This window comes from Varroa destructor, unplaced genomic scaffold (genome assembly GCF_002443255.2).
Source record: "Varroa destructor unplaced genomic scaffold, Vdes_3.0 BEIS01000005.1, whole genome shotgun sequence".
NCBI classification, from domain to species: domain Eukaryota; kingdom Metazoa; phylum Arthropoda; class Arachnida; order Mesostigmata; family Varroidae; genus Varroa; species Varroa destructor.
This window is the reverse complement of record NW_019211458.1, coordinates 13941621-13958057: the sequence shown is the minus strand read 5'-3', so window position 1 is coordinate 13958057 and position 16437 is coordinate 13941621. Positions and strand designations below refer to the sequence as shown.

At 38.9% G+C, this 16437-nt stretch overlaps 1 protein-coding gene across 3 annotated transcripts in view; it reads left to right on the top strand.

Moving 5' to 3' along the window:
- Ncc69 (sodium chloride cotransporter 69) overlaps positions 1–16437 on the top strand; it is a 91506-nt gene that overhangs the window by 67048 nt on the left and 8021 nt on the right. For all 3 annotated transcript variants that reach the window (XM_086991197.1, XM_022807048.2, XM_022807046.2), the window contains exons 4-6: positions 14410–14656; positions 15207–15370; positions 15548–15652. In XM_086991197.1, the coding sequence (XP_086847323.1) occupies positions 14410–14656; positions 15207–15370; positions 15548–15652 (516 nt within the window). The remainder of the gene's footprint in view (positions 1–14409; positions 14657–15206; positions 15371–15547; positions 15653–16437) is intronic.

Genomic DNA, 16437 nt, shown 5'->3' with positions numbered 1-16437 from the left:
ATTGCTCTTTACTCGGTCAACTCCATCTAGACCTGGGTACATTTTCCCCTTGGAGTATAGGTCATAAGTTTATGAAAAATCTCAGTTATAAGAAGAAAGATAATTTGAGAGAATCAATTTAGGTTTTTCAATTGTGGTTAAACCGTGCACGTACATATAGGCATCTTACTACTCGTACAATATACGTTTTATGAGACATTGCGCACATTATTTTAACATTCCGTTTTTATTGAGAAAGTACATAGCGTTGTGCATACTCCTGTGTTTGAATTTATTTTGTACCGCATACAGAGGCAGCATTGAGATATAAAGGGCAGCCAATAAAGCAGCTTTAAGCAAAACCTGGGGTGCAAAGCTGAAAACCATTCTTTGTCTATTAGGTAAAGTAAAAGTTAGCCGATGGGCGTCACAAACTAATTTTAAGTGAGCAACTAATGAATGAAATAGCCAGGAAAATAATTACACTTAGTAAATAAACTTCTGCTATGTAGTTATTACGGCTTTCCGGTTTGCAAAAAAACTAATCACAGTTTAACTAACTTATCTGCAAGCTTTAATTCAATTTACTTGTTTAACTAAAGAAATACGCTAGCGATCACGTAACTGCTCGAGGGTGGAATACTCCGATATTGCTCATCACAAGATGGAGAGTACTACTTACTAATAATACAAGCATTTAGATGCGCAGGACCTCGAAGCCTGAAGGAATAAGCATCGCCTTGAGGACAACGTTTTGCTATTTATGCAATTCCTCTACTATATTGCTTTCTGTGTCGTACATACATATCGATGTGATTGAGCAATAAAGAGGTGAACTAACTTCTCACTAGACATCGGCCTCAACATCAAATGGTGCTTCTCTGTTTAAGTCGTTGTGCACACCCTTCACACAACAGAACCCTATTAGTGTTACTTCGAGGTATAATCGCACCCACATATAATTGGCTGCCATTAATGACAGGATAAAAAATCGAATACGATGTCTGACCGATGCGAGAGTTGATCTTTCTGTTTTAGATTGGTATATTTAGACCTTAAAAAGCAATAAGTTCCGCACCAAGCGTGCAGCTTGGCCAAGTTGCGTACGTAAAAATGTCGATCGAAGAGACAATCGTCACCTGCGATTTTCAGCCATCACATGAACGTCATTAAATATGTGAGTATTTTGGGTTTTTTAAGAACCTATCCTCAAAAGTCACAACTTTTCAGTTTACTTGAAAACTCCGGTATAATTCGTTGGGTCTTGCTAAGAAGCGTTTCCCTTTAGAAAGTACAATACTCCTTAATCATGTACTTGCAAAAGCCGTTCATGAAAATGGGTAAGGCGATCGAAAAGCATCGCGATGGTCGCCGGCAAATCAGCACTATTCTCGGTTCGTACGCTGACATGCGTTATCGGTCGATGCTACGCCTTGATCCGTATATTTTCGTATGTTCGGGGATTCGAAGCCGCGGTTGCCTCTCACACTTGACTAACCAGTCATTACAGCTGTTTTTGTATAGGCCCGATGGGCGCCAATGGACACTGCTAACAGCGTACGCTCTGTTTAGGCTCCTTTTTGCTTTGCCTGCGCGGAGGAAACTGCAATCAATATAATTAACCGTAAACACCAGTCATCGCTACGTCGCCATAAATGCTCCAAGTTTTAATTAACCCAGCCGTTGCTACGTGGTCGAATCACTCTGTGACAGCCTTACGAGCGCTACGATTTATTACACCACGTCTAACCGTCTATAGGTCTGACAAGCAGCACCTCGATGATCACAATTGTTATCCATCGTATACACTAGTATCGACACCGGCAAGAACGTAAGGGGTGTCAATTCGAGTGCTCTCGATGGCTACATTTGACGAACGCTATAATATCATATATTACCTATTACCCCCGGCGATAGCTTATCGTTGGTGGGCTTCTTGAAAAAGCTAGCTCACGATTCCCAGGCAGTGGGATGGCATCAAATATTCTATGTGTAATCAAACGCTTTTTAACTATAGCCTAAAAAAACGAAGAAAACTAATTAATGATAAGTATACCATAGATACTTCACCGATTACATTCATTATATACATTGTAATTGCGCAAAACACATTAGAGTCAGAATCTTAGGAAGCATATTCTGCCTACTTGCGATAATTTAGGACAAGTCCTCTTAAATATTCGTACATACATTATATATCTGCGTACTATTAACTTACGAGATTAGGGTCTCATGACGATTATGTTGGCATAACAAGCCTAGCAAGTGTTATTCGAATGCAGTCGCCCGGTGTTATAAAGTCGTCCATGTTAGTAGACTTAGCGATCTATTTTTCCTTGTACAGCTAAATGGTAAGATGTTGTATTATATATAATAGTCAATAAACATGTAAGCTTCTGCAGGTGTGCGTACACTATTCATTTTTGTATTGATCTTTCCACGTTCTTATTTGTTGGCCGTTACTTTACGCCTGCGCTATAGTCGGCGCGGAATTGTTGCCCATGCTGCAGCAGATCTTTCGGGCAACTGAAATCTGCCTAGCCTCCCGCAGCCTCCTAGAAGTTCGCAAGCTTTTTATTACCGTCAGGCTGTTCGCCGACTGGAAACTGTCGTTATTCTGTAAAGGCATAGGTTGTCGGCACAATAGTTCCTGTCGATGGGCATATCACAGCCCACGTTAGGGTAGCTTCATTGGATTAGATCTGCCATCAAGAACCTTAACCAGTCTGATGCTCAGGTTAGGAAGTCGTGCATGTACATCTTTCTGCTAAGGAAAAGAATAAAGAAAATATATAATCGAAGCCAGTGAAAGTCCAAGTAAAATTGCATTGAGCTAAGTTGGAGCTCATTACTTCTACAATAACTGCGTTCAACCTAAAGGCTGCATGCATACACACGTGTTTGAACTTTTTCAATCCTTTATGAGTTAAACTGTTGATTTTGTCAGCCACGATCAATAAAATTGCTTTCAGTCGAATTCTCTGCAGAAAAAGGCTCTCATTAGTAGCCTTTACAGCGGCGCGACGTTGAGAAGAAATTTTCTTCTATTCAGCGTATCGTCCTGCTAAACAACTAATTTCGCCATAAGAAACCGTTACTCTAGTGCTATATGAAAGGAAAACAAATTTTCGTAGGTTCTCTATTATATGACCCTAATAAGCTAGAACTATAGGGCTGTTGATATTATACATCAAAATATCGTCACTGCCTTTCCGAAAGTATCCCAAAATGTGCCAAGCAGAGAATAGACATTAACATCACGGTGCAAGGGATGAGCCATCCATTGTCCAGTACTATAACGAAATGATTCTAAGGCAGTGATTTCCTACGTTATTTGCCGTCAAGGAACTCCTTTGTGGGAGTCCAGGTGAAGCGAAATCATTTGCAAGATCTAACTAAAATTAGCGCACGTATTATACACGTTATGTTAAAACTAATCTACCAGAACTCATGTAAGCATATCATGATCCATTTTTCCGGCTGGTCTGTTCGAGGACTGTTAGCTCCTAGTTCCCGTAACATGCAGCTGCAGTCATAATGTTGATATGAACTATAAAATTCTGAAACATTACGAAAACTAAACGCAAATAGTTTTACCAAAAAGCTTCCTGCAGTTCCATGTTATCCATTTATTCAGATTGCGTATCTCTCTGTAAATTATATACTTGGTTCTGTTTAGTAACTAATGGAAACGTGGTTAGAGCATTGTAGGATTGATGCCCATTGAGGTTTCAAACCGTCCTAAGAGTAACTTAGATCAGCAGTCCCTTCTCGTACCGAAGTGATCATACGGGAGACGCTAGAAAGCGGAAAGAAGGAGAGTTAGCATGCAGGGAGCACCTTGGGGGAGCCGAAAAAGCTCGAGATGAGGAACAGAGGCTGATCGGCTTGGGAAGAAGCCTGTCCGTTTGCTCGATGAAGTCGTTTGGTCCGAACGAGTGGTACGTCATTACAAACCACATCGATTGATGCTTTGCATTAACCTTTACCTCTGTACAACAACAGCCGATGCCGATATTTTACCATTTTTTTTCCATTCCATGTAGAAAGCTCGCGGCTGAATGTGTCAGCCAGTCATTTCTAGCTTTTGCGCTAATCTAGTTGCACAACAGTCGCAGCAGAAGCAGTGTCAGTATTGTTATTTTCCGTCAAGGCACCAACGAGAGCCATACATTATGTTAGAAATCGCCTAGTTAAAAAAGCTCTTATATGCACCTGTATATCGTGACGGTATGTGGCGCTGGATGCACTATTGGCTGTCAGGCCAACGTGACACTGCGTACCGAGAACGTTCAGCGTCAACGGTGAGAAAAAATTTCCGTGCAGAAATAAAATAAGCCAACCCTGAATATACTTCGTTTCGCGCTCGCGGTCAGCCACTTGAAACAGCACTTAACGGCAGTGCTCAGTGTAATTAAAGAAATCACCGACAAAAAATAATCAGTTTATTTGGTTATCCGCCAATAGCTTCGCGGGTTCGATGCGAAAAACTGCTTAAATTGCTACATCATTTTGAAAGACCGTCCCTCCAGTTCGACATTGCGGGATCGGACACTTCTTTGGCTAAACTTAACTAGAAATATATAACGATCGATTTAATATATTTCTGATAGCAACAGAATTTCAATAATGACAAAAAACAGCTTAAATGCGACATTTATAGAAGTTTTTTTAACTTCTTTTTTTCTTACAAGTTAAATCGGTTAGAGATTGGTATCTTAATAATGAAACTGTAATATAGAAAAAGCACCTGTGGTACGAATCTATAAGTGACAATTCCCTGTAAATAGAGACATGAACGTATCGCAGCTCGTGTTTCCATTTATTGGTCCGGGGTCGCTACCGTTTCGTTTGTAACGTCCCCAAGGATTCATTGACTCCATTACTGTAATTATCGCCAATACGGAATGATAAAAAGCCTCAATATTAACTGTGGACTTCTAGTTTTAAGTTCACGTTACCCATTCAACGCTTTGCTTAAACAAAGTTAATTCGTCAAACGAATTGGCATAAATATATATCGATATTAGGCAAGTTCTTTTTGAAAAACATATACGACTGAAGAAATTTTCAGCATGTACGATATTTACTTACTATGGTATTTTTCGTATCTGGCACGCATAACGAATATTGCCGGTAGATTCATTTTTCTTTTTTGGCCCAGTTGTCTGGACAAAATAACATACAATAAGCGACTATTTGTATACATACGCTTGCAGTGAAAATTTGGTTTATACTTTAATAGGTCATTAGGCATATATCGTAAAATGGGGAGGGGGGAAGGCGATTTCGTTTCGTCTGCTTCGTATTGAACTTGCCCACATTTGAAGCTCCACCGAAGGTCATACAGGCCATGTCCAATACGACGCGATAACCTATGGTTAGCCACAAGCTTGAAAATAGCAAAAACCTTTTCTACCGAGCATTAAACACGAAAAAAGATAACTGGAAGGTAGCAAGTATACTTCTATAGCTGCTATCGAGACAGACTACTCATGGTGGTTGATACTAGAAATGTCGTAACATACTTGTTCATCGAGTCGAAGCATAAACCATGTCCTATTTCGACTAGTGAAACAGGACGTGCTAGGCCACTTTATATATCATATAAAGTAAAAGGCCCTGCTTGAGTTACAACATGTCTATTGCATTATCACATATTTCATTAGCATATCGTATATTATGAATCTGGTGAACTGCAATCGTTTGATGAATAGCTTGTGCCCGTTTTTTAAACCAAAGGGGCATTTGCTTTCATTAAACTTCATAGAAATACACTTGATTCTATTTTTGTCTCTAATAAAACGAACTCAAATAACTTCATTAACGTATGCACCTTATCCTGCAAACTACCCATGACGAAAGTACGTGCCTATCCTATTATCGCATATTATATATTATTAATAGGTGAAACATGTCCTAGCTAGCTGTCGCAGCTGCCGCGAGCGTATCCTAAGCAGTAACACGATTGCCTATTGTCTTTTTCTTTGTGTTTTTAAATGTTCTTACTTATATTTCTCTACAGTGATTAATCACCTCTAAAAATAGCGTTATATTTGCGATGATCTACATTGCAGTAAATCAGCAACTGAATAATATTAAACAGCCTCCAGCTTCTGCCTTTACTATACGAGAGATATAGTATAATTGTTCACAAATTTCAATCAGTTAAGCTGTGTTCATGTATTCCTGTGCATCAGTTGACCCATCCTAGAAAAGGGCCGCTGTAAAATAGGACGTCTGCACCGACCCAGTGTTTTTACTTGTATTAAATCTTACCATGTTCAAATGGGTATTTGGAAATCTTTTTTTCAAAATTCAGAATGCCTGAAGGGCTTAAACTGGACGTGTCATGTGACATTCAGTTAGAACGTTCAGGGTATCGTTTCGGGAAGACGTCAAGGTCATTTTAAGCACGAACGCGACAGATATATGTTACGTCTGAACACCCGAAAGGGCAGCAGGAGGCGAGACTCTTAAATTTCGCGTCCGTCGTCAATAGATGGAATATAACTGTGCCGACTATGGAAGCATAAATCTCATATATTCGACTATCTTCTGCCTTCACTAATATAATACATACAAAAAAAAAAAAATATATATATATATATATATATAGATGTATATATATATATAGTTTTTTTCGAAGATTGATGTCGTTTTCACCTTTTTCCATCGACTTGCGTGGCTTAACGTTTATTTGAGAAATACGAAAATTACGCAACAAACGCATCGATCCAATTTTAGAATTATCCCAACTCTGTCACAAAATAAAAATTTTAATTTTTCGAGTTTCGGCTGACTACTCAAGCGTTTACATATCAAAAGATTATAACGGTTGTTTTTTAGTTGTTCAACAAATGAGCCAGTCTCCAAATAATTGTTACTTCCATAATAGTTGGCGTATACAGATGGCAGAAATAAGTTAGTCAGGTGACTCCAATTGTCATGTCTGACAATGGGGACAAACTGTGTTCTATAAAACGGAAATAGAAACTTACGTAAGCTATCTATTTCAGCTGACGTGTTTGTCTTGTAAGGAGTGAAAACACTTCTGCCTCTATAAAGTTGAGCTGCCTATTTTTCAAAAGCATTACAATTCGGCTGATGTCGAACGCGTTTTTGCGAGCCTTATCATGGCCTAACCGTACACATATTGTTGAAAGTAAGCAAAAAAGGACCTGGCAGGGAAAAGCAGGGAAGTTGAAGGAAGCATATCAGGAGAGATACATGTACTGCTACCACAAACCATCGCACGACATCAATAACGCATTCGTTTAGTCGTTAAGGGGTTAGTTTATTAAGTCATTATATAGAGTTCAGTTTGGTGTGCAGCCCTGTCTCGGAAAAAACGGCCGAAGTCGAAATGAGTATGCACTGATGTCCGGCACTTCTACGATCTACATCGTCTGCGTATTTCCTTCTCCATAGCAATTCGTTATAAAAAAAAAAAAAAAAAAAACTAACTAATTGAATTCGTCTGCTATTGTTTATTCTAGATCCTTACCTTTGATCGGTTTGAAAATAGGCGGGTATTATATTTTACACTATGTGTAGCATGCAAATAGTTCCTGTTGTTAGTACTAGAAATAACACTTTGAAACGTTATGAATATTATTAATTGTTGATGACTTTGAGATATTTGAATCAAGAGTGAGTTGCGATTGTATTTTGAAGAACTTTTGTCCTATGGGGACTGTAGTCTGCTGTCGCGTTTAATGAAGCGTACGGCACATCTAGCTAATTGTTTTTCAGTAGATACAACAACAGTTCCTTTGCTGTTCACGGACTAAAGACACTGTAGGGATGAAGTTTCGTGATGACGCTTTACAAAGGGACGATTGGCGTTTGTCACGATTTTCGCTATTGTAAAGTATCAAAAACAACCCTAATACGTACTGAAATTCATAGGGTCTTCCAGATACGCCCCGTCATTACTTCTTTCATAAATCCTATAAATTAAGAAGCATGTATGGTGATATAAACACTAAAAATGAGTATTTAATATATATAAGATAATATAAATAGAAACGAAATCTATACTAACATTTTTGAATCCAATGCGCCCCGATAAAGAAGCTGTGAGATTAAAAAATGTGTACCGAGGACAATTAATTTAAAATTCTTTGTTTTTTTTGCCAGTTCTCTTTTATAAAACCTCTTTACTTAAGGATATGTTAGATTTAATAGTTTTAGACGTTTGGCAAGGAACAGGGCCTAGCACAGAAATCTCAAAGTGAATTTTTTGCTTTCTCTGAACTATTTTGTCGTATATCTTTGCTTCAATGAAGATAGCCAGCACGCCAATGCCTTCGCAGCCGTGGATGAGTAAAAATAAGGCTGCTAGCTAATTCGTTCAGTGAGTATCTTTTATATCCAGCTAAAGACCGGTCGAATGCGTTTTCGAAGTTTAAGCGTATCTTTCTACAGCGAAAAAATATCATCTACTTGTGTCCCGTGAATCGTCTTCAAAGCCCCAGATTTATTGTGTTCTTGTTCGATTTATGTGAGACGTAATGTCATGATCGTTAGTGCAGTCTGCTCAAACTTTTTTTTATCTCGCAAACAGCACTTCGTGCATAGTTAGTGGTTGTCGACATTTCGTTAAATACGCGTGTTTGTTTGGCGGATAACTTCGAAAAATTTCCAAAAGCAAATTCACGCCGCGCAAAATTTCTCATGAAGGCGTGGTTTCAGTAATGGGCTACATCCTCTTCTAGAATATTGGATGCAAGCTTGGCTTTCTTAATATCGAGGATCTCATCCTGGTCTTCAGATCTCCTGCTTGGGTAATACAAGTAGCAGCGATCGGTAAATCGATCGCGCGAGCAAGCTGCAAATCTGAAAATCTTCAATTGCTCTATGAATAAATACCTGCTACCAGAAGCCGTTCTGCTTTCCATATATGCGTGGGATAGCAGTTCAATCGGAGATGTAGATACGAGATGTAAACTGTTTCCATAGACGGTATGCACTATCACAGCGGCACGAGTTTCTACGATATAATAGTTTTCCGACGGAATAGAACGACGTATTATACTTGGTCAGTCTAACACGAAACATCAGTTTACGATTTCTTTATTATTTGACAGATTATGTTATTAGAATGATTGTACTTCGAAGCCGACGGCAGTATGACTTAAAAACTGCCTGTACAGCTTGACTAATTTTACGTAACTGTATTTTCTGAAGACTTCGCCCATATTTTTCGAACTTGCTACTTTCCTCATATTCCTCATGTAAAGAAGTACTTGTTTCATTTATAACCGACAAAGCCAGGCATCGCTCTCATTAGTGCCAGTCGACAGAAACACAGCACGCCCAAGCGCAGCATCCGTCCAGATCCACCCGAAAGCAACGGAGAAGGATATGGCCTAAGACACGACTGGCCGAAGTACCTTTAAGACGACTACTATAGCCATACATTATGGTGTCACTATCAAATAACGACAAGCAGCTCATAGATCCAGTGGATACCCCAAGTCCGTGCTCCTTTTTCGTCAGGTGACTGTAATGAGCAATAGTTCTCTTTCATATCGACGCCAGCCTATTTATTCCTTAGTTCTCTTTTTCGCGAAAGTAGTGGTTAGCCTCCACTAGGTATGGTCGCATGGCTAGCTACCTAGAGAGCTTTAGTCGGCCCGAGACGCCAATCCAAGTAAACAAAAAACCAGGCATCATCAAAAAAGCTTAGCCACATTGCACATTCCTTTTTGAACCGCGTTTGTTGCGTGCCGCTTGAGCTAGCTAACCTGAAACAGGCACCGAATAGGAGGGGAGCAGTCGTCCTGGTAATGATCTCACTACTAATAGCAATCTCATTCTGGACGGACGTAGCCAAATCTATCTAGGCAACAGGGGTGACGAAAGCACTAAATACCGTGCTTGCGGCAGGCAAAAGTTACCCGTGCACTTTGATGCTCTCAGAGCTCTTAGCCCCAATAAGCAACCTAGCACAAGCGTCCGAACGAGAAGGCGTTGTAGAGTCCGAGAGGAGGCCCGTCGCCATCTGCGTGTAGAAAGATCTATTGGCGGCGCGATATAACTCTTGTTGCTACCTACAACTTCTGTAGCCTCAGATACAACAGTAACAACAACACAATAACAACTGAAAATGCTGGTTCTGGGGTGGTAGGTTCTCTGGGTTCGGTTCAGTACGCACGGTGAAACTACCTTCACTCACACCCTTCAACCATAAACTGGCTTGTATGATCTCGGTTTTCGATTGTCAATACAGCATTCAGCGATATCTATAACTCAGAAAACGGAAGCCTGGGCTAACCAAAATTTTTCTATTTTCTATTCTAATTTTAGGCATATAAAATGAAACATGGAGCAAAAAATTTAACGCTGATATTTACAGTTGTGCTATAAAACGGGTCACATGAACAGCAAAACATATATATGGGAAATTTAAGATTGCTTTTTCATTATGTTTAATTATTAATCGCTCAAAACTTTATGTAACTTGCATGTGCAGTTTTTATCAGGTTGTGCATGCAATGGTATAAAATCAAAGGCCGCAAAGCGTCCGAAAATGCGTACTTCTGCATGCGCAGGCAATAAAGATCAGATTTGTGGGAAAAGGACACATGAAGTCGTGCAATTTATAACGAATGCATAATAAGACTTTAATATGCCCGATCTCCTTATTAATAACTGGTGAATATTGCGAGGGACTTTTATCTTAATGCCCAAAGCACAACCTGAGAAATCGAGATACGTTCAGGACAAAAGACTAAGTGTCTATTAGTCATAGGTGTCCTAGGTTGTGCAAGCTCTGTTTACCTTAAAAGGCTATTATTTTTAGGTAATGCTTGTGAATATGAACTGTACTGCACCGTTCTGGTAGTGTAGCTGCATAACTCGTCATCAATAACATTGACTTGTTTTAAATAGATCAAGATCAAACTGTGTAATGATTTTCATATGTAACTTCATTTAATGACATTTAACTTGTGCAAACACAATCTCAATATGTCAGCAACTTAGCTAAGTTGATAACAACGCCGAACTCAGCGGGATTTTCAACTACAGAACAATATCACAACAACCTAGTAGAGATAAATATCGATAAGCTACGTATTTCCCATGACTAACGATGCGCAACGCGATCATGTATTTATTACATAACGGTATGGTTTACCATCAGTGCAGTGCTGATGCTACTGTAGACTCAGCTACAAAGGCATCGACTATCTTCCTTACTTATCAGCTTGGCCATTTTCACATTCATGACCATGACAATCTCCAGGCTGTAGCGTGCTGATGCAGTGATAGGGAGTTTATCAAACCGAGATAGGTATATGAAGGTTCTGCAGATTCTGGTCCATTGTAGTAGTTTGTGAAATCGTATACTAGTATAATCGTCAAAAAAAAAGTCGTCCCCCCCTTTCGGTCCTTTCTGCTGCTATTATGTTAATGCCACATTTATCTGTTATCGTTGTTTGAATGGAGTGCTTGACCGAATCAATAATGCTCACAATCGTACAGGTCACTATGAACGACACAGGGTCATCATAGAAGGTGGATCGAATCAGCAAAAACAAACAACAAACCTTTTGCAATTCACGAAGATCAGGTACGTTTTAACAGACTACTTTCTATCAAATAGACGCATTTTTCCTTATTCCATACTTGTTGCACTTGTTGTTGACGGTTAGGCAACAGTATCATTGGAAAACTGTAAGGGAGAGAAACAGGGCAAGATGGGAAAAATCGAAGTGGGAGCTTATCGGTGCCCACTTTGGAATGGTAATAGTGCAAAAGTGAAGACAAATCGGGCGATTAACAATGATGATTCCACCATCGGTGCTTTTTTAAACGTGTCTTTTTTGAACTACGAAAATTTCATTAATAGGAAAACAGGCAGAAGAAAGACGTACAGCGTTTTACGCACACCTCTCCATTGATTTGGGAAAAATACATACTTTTTATTGTACTATGTATTGGATGGGGTGCGTTTACGGGCGGGTATGGTAGCAGTAATTTGCATGTAATAATTTTTCTATATGTATATATATAACTAACAAACGTTACGGCCTTAGTAGCAACTGGCTGCTGGTATGCTTTCTGTTTGCGGAAATGTTTTGTGTTTCCATTAGATGATGTTAGGAATTCATAATATTATGCAACAGTACGACTAAAATACAGACCGGCTTTAGGAGTAGGCAAACGTCCTGCGCCTTTGCGAACCGGATGTTTCCAGAGAGGTCATGACTGTCGCGTGGTCATAAGGACGCTACAGTCCTAGATTATATCTTAATGATTTTACATGTTCTTTTTTAAACTGATAAACTGCGTAGCGCTGACTACAGGCGAAAAATATAAAATACTCAGGCTTTATCATATCTTATCATGTGGCAATCTAAAGCTATAATAGGGTTAATCTAATATGGTTCACACAGGCATACAAAAAACGCAAATGAAATACATCTCACACAATAAAAAGAGAATAAAAACAAGTTGTTTTTTTCACAAAAAGTAAACAACGTTACACATATAAATTCATGAAGTCAGTAGCAGTATAATTATACCATACGTTTATATATATACGCCTATACGCGATTTTCGTCTTTTTATCATCGAACATTGAGTTCATGGCATGATAGGTTGTTTAAGCCATTGAATCTGCGTAAGATCTGCAATAACGAAAGACGTGCTTTACAGCAAGCGACCTCTTAAGGGCGAGATCAAACACCTCATCAATATAGAGTAACTTCAATCAGATTCGTGCGACGCACGTGCGTCCTTGAGAAATATCCTATCGCTTCCATAGCGTGATTACAAGGCCATAGTCAGTGTACATACATCGTTCAACTCAAAGCGTTAACGTACAAAGATTTGTGGATTAATTTTAATAATAGTACTGTGAGCCAATGTTTGACCACCGCGAGGAGGCCATTTTCGCTGAACAATGCAAGAATTAGATCTCAGAGTTGTTTTTTGACTGCCTCATCCTGATTCTTTCATCACCTAGATGCATGTCTATAATGCAAAGATTTAAAAGCGAATGTATATTCCTATTTTAAGACGCTCACAATATAGTTATCATTAGGAAAGGTTACTCGAATCTGTGCTACCTTTACGGCCAAGCTCAGGGTCTGTACACATGGCTTACCTGTAACTAACGTTATTCAATTTTTTCTGAACACTGATATGGGTTATTAGCTGACCTTGATACATTGTCCACCTCCTGGTTTCGTCGGGATTAGGAGATTACAGGTTTCTTTTACTAAGCACCATGTTTCTTCATCGTATCAACGAAATTTCATCATTTCTGTGAGGGATGAAGCTGTTATGTCATTCTGCCGACACAGCGCCTATAACTATTCGTCCATTATAGTACCGTTTCGTATGGTCAATAACTTTGGTCAGTACGGTGGTGTTTCTCTCCCTATGATGAGCAAGCGAGAAAACCCCATATATATATATATATATATATATATATATATATATATATATATATACATACATGTTGGTAGGTGTAATTGCAAGCGATCATGCGTTCCTGTTCTAGGTTAATTTTCGGAGAACTCAATTCATCAGTGTTGTTTCTTTAACGTAGGTATTTGTTTTCACGATGAGTTGACGATGGTTCTGCGTGACACGCGTTAACGATTTAGATACCTGTTTTAGCAGAACTGTTATTATGGTGCTTTAAAACTATGCCAGTCCTGGACGTTTCCTATTATTGCCAATTGTAAACAACGGCGGAAACACGATTCCAGCTCCAGCGTCTCTAAACCTGTAGGTCACTTGCCTCTTCCGTAAATGAAAGGAATGGCAGGAATAAACACGAACACTACTTTTTTGATATGTTTATCATATTCACTTGACCTCTAAAATCAGCATAGACCTTATCAAAGTGAATTATGAGGAAGCGGTTATGAGAAAAATAACCACGATAAGTGTAATATGGTACTGAGGCCAGAATGAAGATCAAAAAATTTTTCGACCGTAACTGTCGTGATAGAAGGTTTTTTCATCAATTGGACATTTACTGAGACAAACTTTGCGACTCACATCATTCTGTAGCTTTGATCTACTTTCTCACTTGATAGTGCCTCGAATTTGAAATATTCCGCATTTTATTGGGTTACCTGACCAGACGATATTATTCGTTTGCACGATATCGGGCGCGACCGTTCCAACAAGGCACTTTATTCCAGAGAAAATTCGAAGTTAACACACTCATCCACTTTAGTTATGTATACATTGTCGACGGTAATAGCTCCAGAGGGCAATTCTCTCACTCGAACGAATGATCCGAGGAACTACCACCTGACTGTTTACAAGTTGCCATCACATTTCTAAATCGTAGCAGAATCAGAGAAATATGACGTTGCGAAATATATGATTTTTATCATCTATAGTACTACTTAACGTACATAAGTCTTAACCTACTATTGATTCCTATGGCGTTTTCAGCAATCAAGCGGCAAATCTCCCACCGCATTGGATTCAAGTGCCGCAGTTAAACTCGGATGGATTCAAGGCGTCCTAGTTCGTGTACTGTTGAATATCTGGGGTGTGATTTTGTTTTTACGTCTGTCGTGGGTTGTTGGACAGGCAGGCATCGGGCTATCCGTGATCATTATCGTGTTGGCATCGATTGTGACCATGTTGACAACCCTGTCTATGTCGGCTATCTGTACCAACGGTGAAGTAAAAGGAGGTTAGTTGTCATTTGGTTTATTCATCTTAGTTTCAACTTATTAGCTAAAGGGATATTTGACATTGCTGGGAAAGAACGTCGTCCATGTTTTTCGGGCAGGCGAGCAAATGGCTTCGAAGGAGTACATACCTAAAACGAACGAGTGTCAACCCTTAAAATATTTCTACTAATTACGAAAATACATGTATGATGAAATTGAGTAGTTTGTTTCTCCTACAAATACCATCTTTTGTATGAACGTCCAACTCATTGAACCCATCAAATTCTTGTAACTAAATTTGCCTATTTTTTCGAGGGGTCTTTAGATGGACCCACGGATGGATTAATCAACTGCAGTTCATTATTATTTTTACCATACAGTAACTTAATACAATTATATCTGTTCAGATGTTCATCGTATGAAAACGACAGTGATTAGAGGAAGTGTATTCGATATTTACCCTATTTCAATATATCCCATTTGCGTTTTGTAGATGAACATTTAATTCTACATAGTGTTGTTAAACATATTCTGTTGCTCCTTGATTTCATCTGTTTTTTTGTCTGTTAGGTGGCACCTATTACATGATTTCGCGTTCACTCGGACCGGAGTTCGGTGGTTCCATCGGTATCATTTTCTCGTTAGCCAATGCGGTTGCTATAGCCATGTATGTAGTAGGATTCGCCGAGGCAGTTCGGGACGTCCTATATGCTAACGGGGTCGAAATTGCTGAGGTATGTACCTAACTATAATATTGTAGATAATGATGCAAGTCAGTTACCTCATTCATAAGAAAAGAACACTCAGTTACTTCAGTGCAAAACGGTATTTCCATAACGTCGTCAACACATCGGCAGCAATACCGAGTATGATCGTCTAATTATTTCATTACTTGTCTTCGTTGAAAACAGGTCCTGGCCGCTGACGACTCGATAAATCTTGTACGGATAATTGGTGGTATAACTTGTATCGGCATTCTCTGCATCGCTCTCATCGGAACCGAATGGGAATCGAAGGTCAATTTGATAATGTATATGTTAAAGATATTCTGTTAAACAATTGAGGAATATGGCACCTAAGTTAAGATTGACTTTTGTAACGGGCATGCATTCATTTGCCATTCTTGAAATTAGAAGAAATCTGGGTCTATTCTTCCTAGAATAGAGCAATAAGCTCGCAATGTTGGAAGACAATGCATTTTTGCTATATAACCGAAGATGAGCTATTGTCCGATTTCTTCACAGTGGAAAAACCCTATAAAAATCAAAAGCCTGTTTCTGCCCGAAATCGACGGTTTACGTTAGTGCAAGTTTTCGGCCGACCTCTGAGAAATCCGAGGAAATTTTCATAAGGCAAACCGGAAACTCTTCAGTAGATGTTAGATTTAAAAAAATCGAAAATAAGACAAAATAGCTCAAACTTATACACCCGGATTTTTACTATAGAACTATTAACGGCAATTTTTAAAAGAAAAACATAATTTGCCAAGTAGGTAATCCAAATAAGTTCGAACGGTTAGTTTCTTTGAAACTTTTTTCACCTTTTGGACTTTTTAACCGCTTTAAGCCTCTGCATTTTTGAGAATATCTGCATTTTTCCTAACTTTTTCGCTTGTAAAAATTAAACTCCGTTATAATTTTTGATATCTACAACATGCTACAGATTTATGCTTACTAATGTAGCTCAACACGCAGATACTATTAAGAATTTCTTTACGGATTAAAGGAGGAATATATTATAATGACTATATTGGCCATATCGGATGAACGTTACCGTTAGCAATGACATTTCGCGTACGTCT